This window comes from Microtus oregoni, unplaced genomic scaffold (assembly GCF_018167655.1).
Source record: "Microtus oregoni isolate MIOR12 unplaced genomic scaffold, Mior012 000003F_ref0000135, whole genome shotgun sequence".
NCBI lineage: Eukaryota > Metazoa > Chordata > Mammalia > Rodentia > Cricetidae > Microtus > Microtus oregoni.
The window spans coordinates 9,080,929-9,098,326 of record NW_024543062.1 but is presented as its reverse complement, the minus strand read 5'-3'; the positions used below and the strand labels follow the sequence as shown (position 1 = coordinate 9,098,326).

Below are 17,398 nucleotides of genomic sequence, written 5' to 3'. Positions count from 1 at the left end.
TGGCTCAGTATTGTTCCCACAGAGTGGGCTGCAAGGCAGGGACCCAAGGCTGTCCCCCTCCCTTCCAGTTGGGAGAACTCCAAGAGAGGGCATGCGGGCAGGCAGTCCCGTGGTCCCAGAGGCTCTTTTAAGTAATGCCAACAACCCCTCTCGGGTGGGCTGCGCAGAGTGGCAGCTGTCACCAATCCGGACAAGGGACATGTGTACAGAGTATGTTAGGATGAATCTGTTGCCAAGGTAATCCCTTCAGGCGAAGTCCTGAGAACAGTGCCTCTCAGAAAGTCTGGGGAAGCTCTCTGAATGCAGGACCCCTACCTCAGGGCAAGGACCCCAGACAGACGGTGGTGATGGTGGCAGAGACAGCTCCTGACCCAGCTGGACACGGGCTCCAGTCCTCCAGATGCACAGCCAGCATTCCGCTGTGGAGACGGGGCGGAGCAGCAGCAAGGGGCCCAGATGGGCCGTGTTAACCTAGAAACAGCTCTTCATGTCCAGATGCTCTGTGTTTAGCCAGCAAGCCGGCTTTGGTCTCCAGATGTGAGCCTGGGCTGGGGGGTGGGGAATACATCACCCCAGATGTGCACATTGTGAACAAGAATGGCTGCAGGGGTCTGGGCTTGGATTTCTCTGTTCTCTTTAGACTAAGGGGTACTGTCCAGCACCCCTACTCCCAGCACTCTGGTCCCTAAGTCAAGAAAGCTTCAATATTCACAAATGCTCAATCGCAGACGCCGGCAAACCCTGTGGTAGCCATAAGAACCAAGCCTGACCTGCCCAGGGCTCTGTGAGCCAAGAGACTGGTCACTAGTGATCCCCAGTGGAGACAAAGGAGCCGAGGTCCCTCCGTGCAGCTAATTCAACTCAGTTGGTAGAGTGTTCTCCTGGCGTGCATGAAGCACTAGGCTTGATCCCAAGCATAGCGGCTCCTGCCCGTAATCCCAGCATTTGAGAGGTGGAAGCAGGAGGGTCAGAAGTTCAAGGCCAGGCTCAGCCGCACAGTAAGTTCGAGACCAGCTTGTCTCAGCGCGCGCACACACACACTACAGTCAAGAAATGTAAATTTTAAACTATTTCAATCATTCCACTATTATTTTGTTGTTGTTTATGGGTATGAGTGTTTGGCATGCTGGTATATCTGTGCATGACATGTGTGTCGGCTACGTGTGAAGGTCAGAAGAGGGAATCGGAGCCCCTGAAACTGGAGTTACAGATGATTGTGAGCCGCCATGGGGTGCTCGGATTTGAACCTGGGTCCTCTAGAAAAGTAGCCAGTACTCTTAACCACATGGCCATCTCTCCAAACCCCTAAATGTAATTCTTTCTTTTCTAAGTTTTAAAGATTGCCTAAGTAGGGCCTCCCACTCCCAATCTCCTACCACCAGGAGCAGAAATCAAAAAGCAAAGGTCACAAGCCAACGAAGGAAACCCATCGTCTCCTGATTTCCAGGCAGGAAGGTATGGTGGCCCATTGGAGGCAGAGGTCGAAGGTCAAGTCTACCCAACCACAAGGCAGTAGAGGCCTTGGACAGACAACAGCCCCTAAGTCCTACTGAGGAAGAAAACTATCAAAGGGTCTGTAAGGTGGACAGTGGTCTCTTTGTGACCTGCTGGGGACACCAGGGCTGGCATCATGTGACCTAGGTGGGGAGTCTGGTCAGGGAGCCTCCAGGCCGAGGAGCGAAGCCCTAATAGGTTGTGTCAGGCCAGAGCTCTGGGGAGGGGGCCGCACCCCGACTCTGGCAAACCCACCTGGGGTCAAGCCCAGAGCTGGGAATAGAGAGAGACTGACGATTCTGCATGGAGTATGAGGGGGAAGGTAATCCACCACTGAGCCCCCCAACTCCTGACAAGCCTGAAGCGGAGGAAAGATGTGGAGACCACTCTCACGGTCATGAGGGTGGGGGACAGTTTCAGGTAGGCTTGGGTGGGCTTGGTGGGAAACTGACCTCTGGGGTTCCCAGCTCCACACTCATACCAGGATAACCAGGATTCGAGCCCTAAATGGGGGTGGGTGGCTTGATCATTTAAACCCCCCCCCATTTGCTATTGTTATGTCTGAGATGCTCAACTCCAGTCAGCCCCTATATAACTTCTGAAGTCATTGCGTTCTTTGGAGTCAGATGAGGTGAGGACCAGGGACACGGGGAGAAACTTAAACATCAGTCCCCTTACCCAGGCTATGGCCCCAGAGAGGAGAGAAGGTTGAGAAGCCGCGGCTGGCAGGAGGGTCAGTGAAGGGCCAGAGACTGGAGATGGGGGCCCTCTGGCAATCACGGCGGGACAGCCAAGGGCCCTGTGTGTCTTGGCTGAGTGAGACCCCTAGGCCGCCAGGTATGTAACAATTCTAGCCGTTTCCTGTCGTAATAATGAGAAAGGGGTTGGTATAAATATACGCGAAGCATAAATAAATACAGGCCGGGCCGAGGCTGCATAGCAGACAGATTGCGTGGAACTGCCGGCCAGCCCTCCCGCCTGCTCCCCCACTGCCTGCGGCCTCCCCTCCTTCCCCACTACTCCCCTCTTGCTTTCTTCCATCACTCCAGGCCTGAGAAAGACGAACTGGTGACCCTGGGCCACAGGGCCTAGGAATCTCTATCAGTAGACTGTGGCCCCTGGGAAGTCAGTGGATCTAGAGGAGATAGCCAGGGCCACGGGGTCAGCTGGGAGCATCACGATGCATGTATAGACTAAACAATAGCCCTGTGAGGGCTGGTGTGCCGTAGCTAGTCACAAGTAGGGAAACTGAGGCATGCAGGTTTGATTTACTCAGTCACTTTACCTAGCTGAAGTTGTCTAGAGCTAAGACTCCGACCCAAGGTGTTCTCAGTCCAGGGCATCTGCTTTAAGCATTGTTAAGAGGCATCTGAAGGGCTGGGGCGATGGCTCTGTGGATACGCTTGCCACAAAAGCATAAGGTCCTGAGTTCAAATCTCCAGAGCCCACATAAAACCAGATACAGTTACTAGCCAGCCCCAGTGCTCCTGGGGTGAGGTAGGAAGTGGGTGACATGAGACTGTCTTATCTTGGTTTGTTTTTATTTGCTTTGTTTTGTTTTTCAAGACAGGGTCGCACTATGTAGCACTGGCTGCCCTGGAATTCACTCTGTAGACCAGGCTGGCCTCAAACTCACAAAGATCCACCTGCCTCTGCCTCCCAAGTGTTGGGATTAAAGACGTGCACCACCACCACCCAGCCCCACCTCCCATTTTATTGCAAGGCAAAGACCAACACCTGAGATTGTCCTCTGACCTCTCCACATGCGCCTTGGTCCACACGCCTCCCACTTACACAGGGACTTACGCTGCTAAAATTCCTTCCCTGGGGGGAAATATGAGCATCTATACCTTCTTTCTAAGTTCCCAAAAACAAGCCAAAGTTCTGTTCCACCAAAGTTCACCCCAGAGAACTGATGAGTGTATTAGGCTTACCCATGGAAGGGTTATGAGCAAGAGAATGTGTGACCCCAAAGCAGCTACAGTCTGGAAGGTCTGCACCCTCCATGGCTCGTGACGCCTCTGTGGCTGTATAGATGGTGCCCTCTCCCCAATCTTCCCCAGCCTGTGTATGCTAGCCTTCCCAAAGCCCTGTGTGATTAGGGCAGAACTTCATACATATGGGAGGGGGGTGTATCAGGTGAGCGGGTTCCGTGAGCCTCTCTGCCCTCATTCTCTGAGGGAATGCCAACAGTCAATCAGTCCACCCGTGAGAATCTCTTGCACACAGACACAGCTGGTCCTAGGAAGAGGGTTGGTTGTCCATCTTGGTTGATAATATAACAATGTAGGGGGGGAGGAAGGGCCATAGCAGGGAGGCTATTCTAATCCTTTCTCCAGAATCCTGGCCCCAGGCCACCAGGGTCTTTAAAAGACTGGGGAATTTATCTCCAAGGCGCTAAAGCAAATACAGCAATGACCTGGGGCCAGGGATCCCAAGGGTCAGATTCCCTGTGGCTTGTGTAAAGGTCCAGTGGCCAGGGCTGTGTATACAAGAGGCCTAACCAGTATGTGGCTTTGTTAACTGTCTGCTGGGGCACTGGAGGCGGGGGAGGCCTGGGGGCTCCCCCTCATCATGTTGTATCCACAAGAAAACTGAGGCCAAGACAGGGCAGAGCCGCATCTAAGACCAACTGGGAAAGCAAGAACAGAGTCATAGGATTCAAGGTGCAGCTCAGTGGTAGAGCCCCTGCCTAGAATCCCCCAGTGAGGGGCTGGAGTGTGGTTCAGTGGTAGAGCCCCTGCCTAGAATCCCCCAGTGAGGAGCTGGGGTGTGGCTCAATGGTAGAGCTTCTGCCTAGAATCCCCCAGTGAGGGGCTGGGGTGTGGTTTAGTGGTAGAGCCCCTGCCTAGAATCCCCCAGTGAAGGGTTGGGGTGTGGCTCAATGGTAGAGCTTCTGCCTAGAATCCCCCAGTGAGGGGCTGGAGTGTGACTCAGTGGTAAAACACTGGCCTACCCTGGAAATGGCCTTGGATTTCATCTCCAGGAGGAATAAGAGTAAACAACACAAAACAAATACTTGGGAGACTGAGGCAAGAGGTTTGTGAGGTTGAAGTCAGCCTGGGCTACATAATAAGACCCTGTCTCACAAAAGAAAATGTAAATAAACATAAAAGTTAACAAACATGGTGGTGCATGCCTGTAATCCTAGCTCTCAAGAACCAGATGCAGGAGAACTGAGTGAATTTGAGGCTAGACTAAGCTATGTAGCCAGAGCCTGTGTCCAAAAATAAACTATAAAATAAAATAAGGGCTGTAGAGATGGCTCAGTAAAGTATGTGCTTTGTATTTATGAAACCTGGCTTAAACCTCCAACCCCCCCCCCCAAAAAAAAGGCTCAGTGTGTGGTACAGACTGCAATCCTAGCCCTGGGAAGGTAGAGACAGGTGGGTCCCGGGGGAGCCCATGGTCACAGCCAGTCCTAGCAAAAGCAGCAATCTTCAGATGCAGTGAGAGAGGTGGGAAGTGACAGAGGGGACAACCTCTGGCCACCACAAGTACTTGCCTCTGTGTGTGTGTGTGTGTGTGTGTGTGTGTCTGTGTGTCTCTGTGTCTCTGTGTGTGTGTCTGTGTGTCTGTGTCTGTGTGTACATAATGAACTCATCAACTCATCCCTCTCTCTCTCTCTCTCTCATACACACACACAAGCACATGGAGAGAGAGAGAGACACACACACACACAGAGAGAGAGAGAGAGAGACAGAGAGACACAGAGAGAGAGAGAGACACAGAGAGAGAGAGAGAAAGAGAGAGAGAGAGAGAGAGAGAGAGAGAGAGAGAGAGAGAGCTACTAAAAGGAAAAGAAAAGCATGCCAGGATCACATACACACTCTCACAGTTCAATGCCAGAGCTGATGCCATCCCAGCCCCCAGCCCCATCCTGCTTAGCTCTGCACCCCCTGCTCGGACTTTTGTCACCTCCTTTCGTCCCTCCTTGGGCTCTGAACCCCTCTCTACTAGTTTTCCCACTCCGTTCTGGCCCAGGTGTAGCCCCAGGCAGCTCAAAAACATTCCGGTTGGAAGGGGGGTTTGAAACCCAGGTTTCCCCAAAAGTTGTGGGTTCTCTGGGATCTAGAAGAGGCTGCCCTTTACTCGGGAGCTTGTAGCCCATCCCACAAACCCCAGTAACTGTTCTACCTTAAAAGGGACCTATCAGCTGTCTCTTGAAGGCCAGTAAGCTGCTTCCTGTATCTGGAGGAAGGACCTGGAAGACACACCTAGCCTGGGCCATTTGCAGCCATAAGGGAGGCATTAGCTACCCTGACAATGCGGAATGGGGTGGGGTGGGGGGACCAAAGTTCTCTGAACCTCCCCACACACCCATGGGTGCCAGGTCTCGAGCTAGGGGAAGGGGTGGGAGGTGACAGTTGACTCTCAGAAAAACAGCCCTTCCTCTTTTTTCAGAAGAATCCCTCACCTAAGGACAGGGCCAGAGCCTGAGCTCAGATGTGTCTGAAGGACCAGTGAGAGGTGGTGGAGACTAAGTCTTCTCTTGCTTGGGGTGGGGAAGATGGACAGTCTTTCTGCGATGTGACATATTTTGGATAGAGGAAAGAACAGACTAGTGGATGTGTGAATGAACGGAAGGAGGAGTGAGGAGATACATTTGGGGATAAGTAGGTGGATTTGAGATGGTTGGAGGGGTGAAATTTTGAGTGGGGGGAGGGATGATGTAGAGGGAGGGAGGGAGGGAAAAGGGGAGGGTCCTATGCATGGATTGGCAGCTGTGTCGATGAATGATGAGTGGCTTAGAGGGATACCTTTGTGTGAGAGAATGAATGAGCTACTTCCAGACTTTCTTGGGAGTGATATTCCAAAAAATTTTTCTACATCTCTAAACTGTGGGGCCCTGGCACCCCCCAGAGGCCAGAGTCTCTAACTGCCCAGTTCCCTTTAAATTCCTGGAGAACTGAGAACCAAGGGCATAGATTTAGTGTTAGAGACCTGGGAAGCAGCACCACCTGGAGACCTGAGCCTGCTCGGACATATCCCCGAGGCTCGATTTACTTGTATGGAAACAAGCCAGATGCTGGGGTTGCTAGGAGACAAGCCAAACGGCATGGGAAGTGTCTGAGGAGGTTGATATGTGATACCTGAAAGGCACTTGGGGAATGTGATTTCCATTCCAGAGGCGCCAGGGCCTGGGATTTCATCCGTGTGGACCCGTAAGCACAGGTACATGCAGATCCATACACGCACACATATGACACAGTTAGGTAGAAGGCTGGTGAGTCCGAAAGGCAGGTGGGGGACACATTTATTCTCCGGGGGTTCCAGGCTGGGATGGGAAGGGCCCAGCCTCAGCGGTGGAGGACTCTGGAATTAAGAACTGAGGCGAGGGGGCCCCTGAGGTCTCCTGGGATTTGGCTTCCTGAGCCTGGGCCAGTTGGGCTGTGTGTTCAAAGGCAGCCTGAAGCAGATGAGAAGCAAGACAGGTGGTCCAAGTGACAAGATAGGCCAGGTTCCAGGAAGTGAGTGTGGTCATGTGCTCCACCCACAGGTAGAGGCGTCGCAGCAGGGCCAGGGCTTTCAGCAACACAGAACTCTGCAGGATGGTCCAGGCAAGCAAGAACATTGTAAGGACCGAAGGGATGGCTCAGCAAGCTAAGTTTGAGCCCTAGCACACACAAGGTAGAAGAGAAACAAATCCTGGTTTTCCCTGATGCCCACTGGCATAAGCATGCACATACACAAATAATACTTTGGATTTTTTTTTTTTTTTGCAACATTCTATGGGGCTGGAGAGATAGGTTAAGTGAGTAAGAACATGTACTACTCTTGCAGGGGACTTCAGTACAATCTCCATTACCCACGTCAGGTAGCTCACAACTCCAGCTCCAGGAAATCTGATGCCCTGTTCTGGCTTCTGGGGACACCTGCGTACTCGAACACACACACACACACACACACACACACACACACACATTTAAAAAAAATAAAAAGAAAAAGAGCATGCTAGGGATTGGAGAGGTGGCTCAGAGGTTAAGAGCACTAGCTGCTCTTCTAGAGGTCCTGAGTTCAATTCCCAGGACCCACAAGGTGACTCACAACTGTCTATAATAAGATCTGCCCTCTTCTGGCATGCAGGCGTACATACAGGCAGAGCAATGTATACATAATAAATAAATCTTTAAAAAAAAGAAAAAGCATGCTGAGTGGCCCCCAAAACCTGCCCATGGCTGGTACTGACCAGCTGGGGACCCAGAGTCCCCAGCCTATCACCATCTGCAGTCTGAATACCTGCCAACCTACCTGGCTGGGCAACCAGCCCAGACTAAAGCGATGGGCTTTCTGCACCAGCCTCCAGGTCAACAGCAGCATCAGCAAGGCCACCAGCATCAGGCCATGCACAGAGGAGATAAACAGGTCCCTGAAGGTGGTGGCAGACAGGCCCAGAGGTTCCCAGACACCTAAGTGCCACAAGGCCAGTCTCACGGTACGAGCACAGCACAGCCCGATGTTGTATGCCAACCTGGGTCCCCAGAGCAGCAACCACAGGGGGACCCAAAGCAATGCCAGTCCAACTTGAAGGGCCAAGCTCAGGGGACAGGTTATGATGACTCCTGGAAGCAGGCGAGACTGGTCACCGCCAGAGCCCCGGGCCTCCTGGGCTAGTCCCAACACCCACTGCTGAAAGGCCGCCATCTTCAGGAGCAGGAAGTTGTACAGGTGCGTGCGGTTCTGGATCAGCTGCAGGAAGATGGAGACGCCGGTGTTACCAGCGCAACAGAGCCACCCACCTGGGGTGGGACCCAACCTGTGCTTTAGACATAGGGGCTGTCCAATCATTATGGGCCAAGTGTCAGTTTACTTGTGAATACACAAAAGTAGTCTCTTATTTATTTATTTATTTATTTATTTGATTTTGGTTTCTTTTGCAACAGGTTCTCTCTATGTAGTCCTGACAGTCCTAGAGATCGCTATGTAGAATAGGCTGGCCTTAAACTCACAAAGATCCTCCTGCATGCTGGGGTTAAAGGTGTGCACTACCACTGCCCAGCCTATAATCTTTAAAGCGTGACTTCCACGGGTGGGAATGTAGCTCAGATGTAGCTAAAACCAAGAAAGGTGGCATATGCCGAAAGTTTTAATAGTTGGGAGGTAGAGGCAGAAGGATCAAGAATTCAATGTACTCTGGCTGTATAGGAAGTTCAAAGTTAACCTAGTCTACATGAAACCAAGGAAGGAACAGAGATGGCTCAGTGGTTAATGCTCATGCCCACAAGACTGGTGACCTCAATATGACCCCGGAACCCATGTAAAGCGAGGAGAGAACCAACTCCCCAAAAATCTTCCTCTGACTTCCACACGGGTGCTACAACACAATAATAATAAATAATAACAAACTGGGTGGTAGTGGCGCACGCCTTTAATCGCAGCACTCAGGAGGCAGAGACAGGTGGATCTCTGTGAGTTCAAGGCCAGCCTGATCTACAGAGTGAGTTCCACGGCAGCCAGGGCTACACAAAGAAACCCTGTCTCAATAATAATAATAATAATATAATAATATAATATAATATAGTAATTAATAAAAACAGATAAGTAGATGCGACATCCCCCTTCACCCTATAAGATTTGAACACAGGCTGGCCGACTTCCCCCACGTACCTGGGTTTGCCCATTGTTGCCCTTGGCACCAGGAGGGCATCTGGAAGTAACGGTATCACTAGGGACAGAGCGATGTTGAGACATGGAGGTGACAGTGTGATGACAGACCTACTGTGAGGGGTATAGGACGAGTGACTTAAGATTTCCAGGTCTCTCGTCTGAGGGGCAGGCTGGCCAAGAGTGGGATTATGGGGGGTGAGGCTGTAATTGAGAATGGCTTTCTGAGCAGTAAGCCTCCCTGGTAGAGCCCCCAGCCTCTAGCCCACAGGTGACAGAAGTGATCAGCAGCCTGGATCCCCTGACCCACAGGAGCATCAGAGTCCAGGGACCAAGATAAGAAACCAGGCATCAGAGCACAGGCCTGTCGTCCCAGCAGGTCAGGAGTTCAAGGCCAGCCTGGGTTACACAGTGAATCTGAGGCTAGCCTGGTTGCACTGTGAGTCTGAGGCCAGTCTGGACTACATAGTGAGACAGCGAGGGTTGGAAGAGGATGAAAATGAGAAGTGGGGACTGGAGAGATGGCTCAGCAGTTAAGAGTGCTTGCTACTCAGTCCTGAAGAGCAGAGCTGAGTTCGGGTCCCAGCACCCACAGTCATAAGCCAGTGCGGGCATGGTCCAGTGCATCCCCGCAACCCCAGCACCCAAGATGTTGAAGACAGGAGGATCTCTGGGGCTTGCTAAGCTGCCAGACAAGACAAAATAAACAAAACCCATCAACTCCAAGCTCAGAGGACCAAAGGAATACGGTAGAGTGATCAAGGGGGCATCCAGGGCATTCTTATGTTACATACACAGGCATGTACATTACACACATGTACATGCATCACGCTCACACATGGGCACATACATCATACCCACACACATGGACATACACCATACCAGCACCCATTCACACCAGAAGGAAATAGGAAAGGAGAAGAAGAGAGGGAGGAGGAGGAGAAGAGAGGAAGGAGGAGGAGAAGAGAGGGAGGAGGCAGGGAGGGGAAAGGGAAAGTGGGCCAATGCGATGGCTCAGCAGGGAATGGCACCTGCTGCCAAGCCTGACAGTCTGAGTTCAATCCCCAGGACCCACATGGTGGAAGGGGAGAACTGACTCTCAACACACACACAGACACACACACAGAGACACACATACACAGACACACACACACACACACACACACACACACACATCAAATATAATATTTTTAAAGGAAAGAAAGGACCGGGTGTATTGGAGCACATCTTTAGTCTCAGCACTGGGGGAGGCAGAGGCAGAGGCAGGTAAACTTCTGGGAGTTCAGAGCCAGCCTGCTCTACATAGCAAGTGCCAGGACAGCCAGAGCTACGGCTACATAACGAGACCTTGTCTCAGAATATATATAAATAAATAAAAAGAAGGCAGGGGAAGATAGGAAAAAAGAAGGGGGAGGGAAAGAAAGATTGCCACAGTAGTTCAGGGAACGGGGCTTCTGGGAGTTCATTGGTTATTCCCTGGGGGCTAGGAACCGCTGAATCTCTACAGGTCCCCTCTCCCCACCATGCTTACCATCGCACAGAGCCTCCCAACCTGCACCAGAATCCTAAGGAGGCCGGATCTGACCCGGGGAGCGGCCTCCATGTCTGGCCTCCATCCATTCCTCCAGCCAGGGAGGCAGGGTGACCTCACAGATGCCACAGGGTGTGGGGGGGGGGGGTCTAGTTACCATGGGGACCCAGTTGCCACATAAGCCACTGTCCCTTTCCCTAGATCCCTTTCCAGCTCCTCCGAAACCTCAGTTCAAATCTGGCTACATGGTGATCACGGACCAGAAAGATGGCTGATGGCTAGGGTCAGTTCTCTATCCATCTGTCTGTCTGTCTATCTATTATCTATCTATCTATCTACCTACCTATCTATCTATCATCTTTTTATCTATTTATCTGTCTATCTATGTTGCTGTTAGAGAAGGTCTCAGGCAGCACAGACTGGCCTCAAACCAGCTATGTAGTCAAATATGACCTTGAATTCCTCAACCTCCTGCCTCCACTTCCCAAAAATTGGAACGATAGGTATGAGCCGCCGCGGCATGTAGCCTTTTTATTTTGATTTGGCTTTTGTTTGGAGACACAACTCACCCTGTAGCCCAGGACGGCCGATCACAGCGGGTGTATTCATATCATGTTTTGGCTTTGGGCAACCTGTGGATTGGGACACCCAGGGAAACAGCTGAGTACATTTCAGCATTTCAGAATCAGTCTAGTTTACCTGCCAGGCACTGGGGGGGGGGGGGGGGGGAGGGAGGTAGGGAGGGAAGAAGGAAACGAAGAAGGGAGGAGGAGATGGAATCTGTACAGCCTTCATTCCAGAATGGGCCTGAGGGTAGCAGATATGCAGCAGGAGGAGCCCCAATTTAGTTTCCCCAACTGAGAGCCCTCTGTCCTCAGCCCCAGACCTCCCTCCCTGTCCCTTCTCTCTCCCCATCAACTGAGTGCACTCTGGGCTGTGCACTGTGAACTGCGAAGTCTTGGAGTTTCCCCCACGCCGAGGGTAAACAGCTGGAGGCATGCAGGAACCAGTGGATGCTGCCTTGTACCAAACCAGGGGTCACCATTCTGGATCCCTGCTGGAGAAGCTTGATCGCATCCCCAGAGCAAGCCCTAGAAGTACTCCGCGCTGATGCAGAACCACAATGCTGCCGCGCGGGGGCGAAAGACACCGCGGGCAAGCAGGGCGCTCGGCAGGCGGCGGGCGTGAGAATGCTTCTGATTTTTGCCCTAGCACCTGCAAGACCAGTTTCCTAGTAACAGCCTCTTCGGGGCTTCTGAAAGCGCTTTTTGTGCATTTCCCGTCAATGCCTGGGTTACAAGAAGAGGAACCAGGAACACCCAGAGATAAGGAGACTCACGTCACAGTCTTTCCCCACTCCGCCCCACCCCACCTTTTTCTTTTCTTTTTTATTTAAAAAAATTTTTTTTTGAGACAGGGTTTCTCTTTTTAGCTCTGGCTGTCCTGGAACTCACTTTGTAGACCACACTGGCCTTGCCTGCCTCTGCCTCCTGAGTGCTGGGATTAAAGAGGTGTTCGTCACCACCGACCGGCCAACCTCTCCTAATTAATTTCACCCCCTTTTTATTTGTGCAGAACTGGGGGGTTGAAACCAGGGCCTTGTACGTGTTAAACAAATGAGGCACCCAGATTGGCCTCCATGTCTCTGTGTATCTGAGGTTAACTTCTGATTCTTCTGCCCCACACCCTGCTATTTTAAGTTTTTAACATGATATTTTTTTATTTATGTGACTTGGATAACGCTATTTTAAGCAGGAAAAAAAATTAAAGTTCCCGTATGAATATGCGTGATGACACAGCGGTCTTTTCCGTAGACTTCAGGAAACAATGAAAGAAAGGATTAGAAACAAAGTAACGAAGCTGGGCGTGGTGGTGCACGCCTTCAAGCCCAATCCTGGGGAGGCAGCAACAGGTGGATTCCAATTAATTTGAAGACAGCCTGGTCTACATCCTAGTTCCAGGACAGCCAAGGGGACTTAAAGAGACCCTGTCTCAGCCAGGCGGTGGTGGCATATGCGTTGGAAAGGAAGAGGCCGGTGGATCTCCGGATTCAAAGCCAGCCTGGTCTACACAATGAGTTAGTTTCCAGGACAGTCGGGACTACACAGAGAAACCCTGTCTCAAAAATCAATTTTGAGAGAGAGAGAGAGACAGAGAGAGAGAGAGAGAGAGAGAGAGAGAGAGAGAGAGAGAGACCCTGTCTGAAAAAGGAAGGAAGGAAGGAAGGAAGGAAGAAAGAAAAGAAAATAGCCAGTGGGTAAAGGCACTTGCTGTCAAGCCTGTTTACCTGAGTTTGATCCTAAAGACCCACATGATAGGACAGAACCCATTTCAGGTGGCTCCAATGCTAGAATATAGTTAGCATGTGTAAGAGACTGAGTTCTACTCCCACCACTGGAAAGAAAAAGAAAGAAAGAAAGAAAGAAAGAAAGAAAGAAAGAAAGAAAAAGGAGAAAGAGAAAGGGGTGAGGGAGAAAGAGGGAGGAAGGGAGGAAGGAAGGGAGGGAGGGAGGGAGGGAGGGAGGGAGGGAGAGAGAAGAGAGAAACTTAAAAATGTTTTGTTAAAGCAAAGGTCCTGATAGAGCACGGGGCAAACCAATTAACAACAAGAGAAACCAAAAGAACAGAAAAGAACAGTCAGGTTTGTGTAAAGATGTTCACATCTCATTAGTAATCGGGAGGAATGTGAAAGTCACAGTGAGATACCATCTTCCCTTTCTTAGCAAAAAACAAGAGTTGTACTCTATGCACCAATGACTTTATGGGACAAATAGCAATTCATGCAGAGCCAGACCCTGAAGCAGGATCTCAGAAATCCATACAGGAAATGATTGTGCAAAGCTGCCCACGAAGTACATGAGGAACTAAAACTGGACACTGACCAAGAGCTGAATGAATGGTTCAGCACTACAGTACCTACCCAGAACCCCCAGTGAGGGGCAGGGGTGTGGCTCAGTGGTAGAGCCCCTGCCTAGAACCCCCAGTGAGGGGCAGGGGTGTGGCTCAGTGGTAGAGCCCCTGCCTAGAACCCCCAGTGAGGGGCAGGGGTGTGGCTCAGTGGTAGAGCCCCTGCCTAGAATCCCCCAGTGAGGGGCAGGGGTGTGGCTCAGTGGTAGATCACCTACCCAGAACCCCCAGTGAGGGGCTGGGGTGTGGCTCAGTGGTAGATCACCTACCCAGAACCCCCAGTGAGGGGCTGGGGTGTGGCTCAGTGGTAGATCACCTACCCAGAACCCCCAGTGAGGGGCAGGGGTGTGGCTCAGTGGTAGATCACCTACCCAGAACCCCCAGTGAGGGGCAGGGGTGTGGCTCAGTGGTAGAGCACCTGCCTAGAATCCCCCAGTGAGGGGCTGGGGTGTGGCTCAGTGGTAGAGCCCCTGCCTAGAATCTCCCAGTGAGGGGCTGGGTGTGGCTCAGTGGTAGAGCCCCTGCCTAGAACCCCCAGTGAGGGGCAGGGGTGTGGCTCAGTGGTAGAGCCCCTGCCTAGAACCCCCAGTGAGGGGCAGGGGTGTGGCTCAGTGGTAGAGCCCCTGCCTAGAATCCCCCAGTGAGGGGCAGGGGTGTGGCTCAGTGGTAGAGCCCCTGCCTAGAATCTCCCAGTGAGGGGCTGGGTGTGACTCAGTGGTAGAGCACCTGCCTAGAATCCCCCAGTGAGGGCTCATAAAAAAAAAAAAAAAAAAAAAAAACACCAACCATTCACGTTTTCTAGTTTCTACTCGTCTTACTTGGTACCCCCATTGGCAGAAGATCTCCTTACAGAAACGTCTACTCATGAGTAACAAGCACAGAACTGTGGAAGGCTCTTCCCATCGGTAGAGAGATAGAAGAATAAACATGAAACTCCTTTGAAGGTTGACTGGAGCTTGGCTAGGATAAATGAGAGCTATATGGGTTGACATGGAAAGATCCAGAAAAGGTTAGGTGGAAAAGGAATGCTCCGGGGAGCAGGGTGTAGCATGACAGCATTCATGTACTTTCTTTTCTTTTTTTTTATAAATATTTATTTATTTATTTATTATGTATACAATATTCTGTCTGTGTGTATGTCTGCAGGCCAGAAGAGGACACCAGACCTCATTACAGATGGTTGTGAGTCACCATGTGGTTGCTGGGAATTGAACTCAGGACCTTTGGAAGAGCAGGCAGTGCTCTTAACCTCTGAGCCATCTCTCCAGCCCTCATGTATGTTTTTTCAAATCATTACGAATACTACATGTATTGTTCTGGATATGCAATGTATATGCTAACCATATTTTAAAATATATTTAGCTGAGTGAGGTGGTACATGTAATACCAACCCTGTCAAAATCTTTAATTTTTATTTATTATGGTATATGCCTTAGCTACTGTTCTGTTGCTGTGAAGAGACATTGTGACCAAGGCAGCTTGTACCAGAAAACTTTTCACTGGGGCCTTGCTAACGTTTCAGAGAATTAGTCTATGACCATCGTGGCAGGGAGCATGGTGGGAGGCAGGCAGGCGTGGCGCTGAAGCAGTAACTGAGAGCTCACATCCTGATCTGCAGGCAGGAGGCAGAGACCCATCCTGGGCCTGGCATGGGTGTTTGAAATGCCAAAGCCCATCCCAAGTGGCACACGGACTCCAACAAGGCAACTCTCTTAATCCTTTTCAAACATCTCCACTAACCAGGGACCACACATTCAAATATGCTAGCCTGTGGGAACCACGCCCACTCATACCACCACGATTTGTTTCTGAGGGACAGAAGATCTGCACAGAGCTCATGGGGTGACTTTGTGGACTTGATTTCTTCCTTCCGCCTTTATGTGGGTCTGCAGATCAAACTCATGCCATCGGGCTTTCATGGCAAATGCTTTACCCACTAAGGCATCTCACTGGGCCTCCCCATCACATTTCCTTCCAAAGGGCGAGGGGTGTAGCTGAGTGGTAGAGCACAGGCTAGCAAGTGCAAGGTCCTGAGTTTAGTTCCCAGTACAAAAGAGGAAGGAAGGAGGGAAGGAGGAACGGTGAGAGAAGATAGAGGGATAGATAGATAGATAGATAGATAGATAGATAGATGGATATAAATAGATGATAGATGATATAGACAGATAATGGATGATGAGAGAAGGGGGAGGAAGGGAGGGAGGGAGGGAGGGAGGAAGGGAGGGAGGGAAAGAGAGAGAGAGAGTAGTTTAGATTAGTATTTAGGCTGGGAATGAAGCTGTCTCCGTTGGTAGAGTGATTGCCTAGCACACGAGAAGCCTGCATTTCGTTCTCAGCCCTGTATGAACCAGATGTCATGGCGCAGGCCTGTAATCCCTGCACACACTCCAGAGATGAAGCCAGAAGGATCTTTGACCAGACAGTAAGTCAAGCCTGAGTACCATGAGGTCACCTCGGGGACGAAATGAAAAGGAAAGGGGGCGGGGCCCAGTCGAGGGAAAACTAATCATGAAGCAGGTAAGGGAAGACAACACATGGCTCAATGCCCTTGCTGCCACAACCTGCCTGCGCCATGACTTCCTCTCCTCACTGGCTCCTCCCTACTCTGCTCTGGGACAACCATGTCCAAATGACTTCCCAGTCCTGTTAATGGCAGCTCAACCCTGTCACCTCCCCAGCTAATTCTAGACTGATCCTGTATCTCCAAACCAGACTGTTCGAAATATAATTCACTCAGAGTTCACGCTGGCCAGTTTTAGATCAGCTTGACACAAGCTAGAGTCCTGGGAAGAGGGAGCCTCAGTTGAGAAAATGCTCACACCAGTTGGGCCTGTGGGCAATCCCGTGGGGGCATTTTTTTTGATTGACATGAGAGGCTCCTGCTCATTGTACGTGGTGGTGGTGCAGTCTCTGGGCTCATTGTACATGGTGCCGTCTCTGGGCTGGTCGCCCTATATGCTGCTATAAGAAAGCAGGCTCAGCAAGCTATGGAGAGCAAACCACTAAGTAAGCATTTCTCCACGGCCTCTGCATCAGCTCCGGCCTCCGGATCCCTGCCTTGAGTTCCTGCCCTGACTTTCTTGGTTGGTGGACTACACGCTGTAAACAGACATAAACCAGTTTATTCCTCCCTGAGTTGCTTTTAGTAATGGTGTTTTATCGCAGCACTAGAAACCCTGACAGGGCTTGAAAGAGATCCACAGCCTGGAGCCACAAAGCCTGGGGACCTGCACCTGGCCTGAGAACAAACCTGCATGTCCAGTACAGCAGGTGCCGAGGCTGGCTCCACACCGTCGCCAGCAGCAGCCGGGCGAGTTTCCTAAATCTTCTGGGAATCTCTATTCAAGTAGCCGGATCCTTGTCTGTACTGCAGAAACAGAATTTAAACCAGTCATGGAGCAGTGAGTATGCAGGCAGGAGATGCTAAAAAGGCTGGAACAGGGGGACCACAAACCCTAAGCCAGCCTTTGCCTTACTATTGGCTGGAAAAATGGCTCAGTGAGCCAAGGGAGCTTGCCACCAAGCCCGTTGTTCTGAGTTCAATCCTCAGAGCACAACTTGATGGAAGGAGAAAACTGACCTCTATGACCTGCACACAACACACATAAAAATAAATAAACTTTAAACATTTGATTTTAAAAGGAAGCTGGGCTGTGGTGGCACATGCCTTTAATCCCAGCACTTGGGAGGCAGAGGCAGGCGGATCTCTGTGAGTTTGAGACCAGCCTAGTCTATAAGAGCTAGTTCCAGGACAGGCTCCAAAGCTACAGAGAAACCCTGTCTTGAAAAATAAAAACAAAAGCAAAAAAAAAAAAAAAAGATAGTAAAATGAATTTCACAATCAAGTTTTTTTTAATTATA

At 50.9% G+C, this 17,398-nt stretch overlaps 1 protein-coding gene across 2 annotated transcripts; it reads right to left on the bottom strand.

Annotated features, from left to right (window-relative positions):
- Nucleotides 1–6,751: 6,751 nt before the first annotated feature.
- Nucleotides 6,752–10,702, bottom strand: Tmem270 (transmembrane protein 270). Of its 2 annotated transcripts, none has more exons than XM_041646832.1 (3): nucleotides 10,631–10,702; nucleotides 7,747–8,184; nucleotides 6,752–7,039 (listed from the first exon to the last, which is right to left on the bottom strand). In XM_041646832.1, exons 1-3 carry the CDS (start codon nucleotides 10,700–10,702, stop codon nucleotides 6,752–6,754), a joined length of 798 nt encoding a protein of 265 aa, XP_041502766.1. The 2 variants fall into 2 exon arrangements, with proteins under 2 accessions (XP_041502766.1, XP_041502774.1); XM_041646840.1 differs by having other exon boundaries at nucleotides 7,024–7,098; nucleotides 7,717–8,184.
- Nucleotides 10,703–17,398: the final 6,696 nt, after the last annotated feature.

Bases quoted from the DNA above. Each gene is read 5' to 3' on its own strand.
- Tmem270 (XM_041646832.1), bottom strand. From the start codon at position 10,702: ATGGAGGCCGCTCCCCGGGTCAGATCCGGCCTCCTTAGGATTCTGGTG. The intron at 8,185-10,630 runs GTAAGCATGGTG...ATCTTCCTGCAG, and splicing joins TTGGGAGGCTCTGTGCGATG to CTGATCCAGAACCGCACGCA. The intron at 7,040-7,746 runs GTAGGTTGGCAG...ACCATCCTGCAG, and splicing joins TGGGCTGGTTGCCCAGCCAG to AGTTCTGTGTTGCTGAAAGC.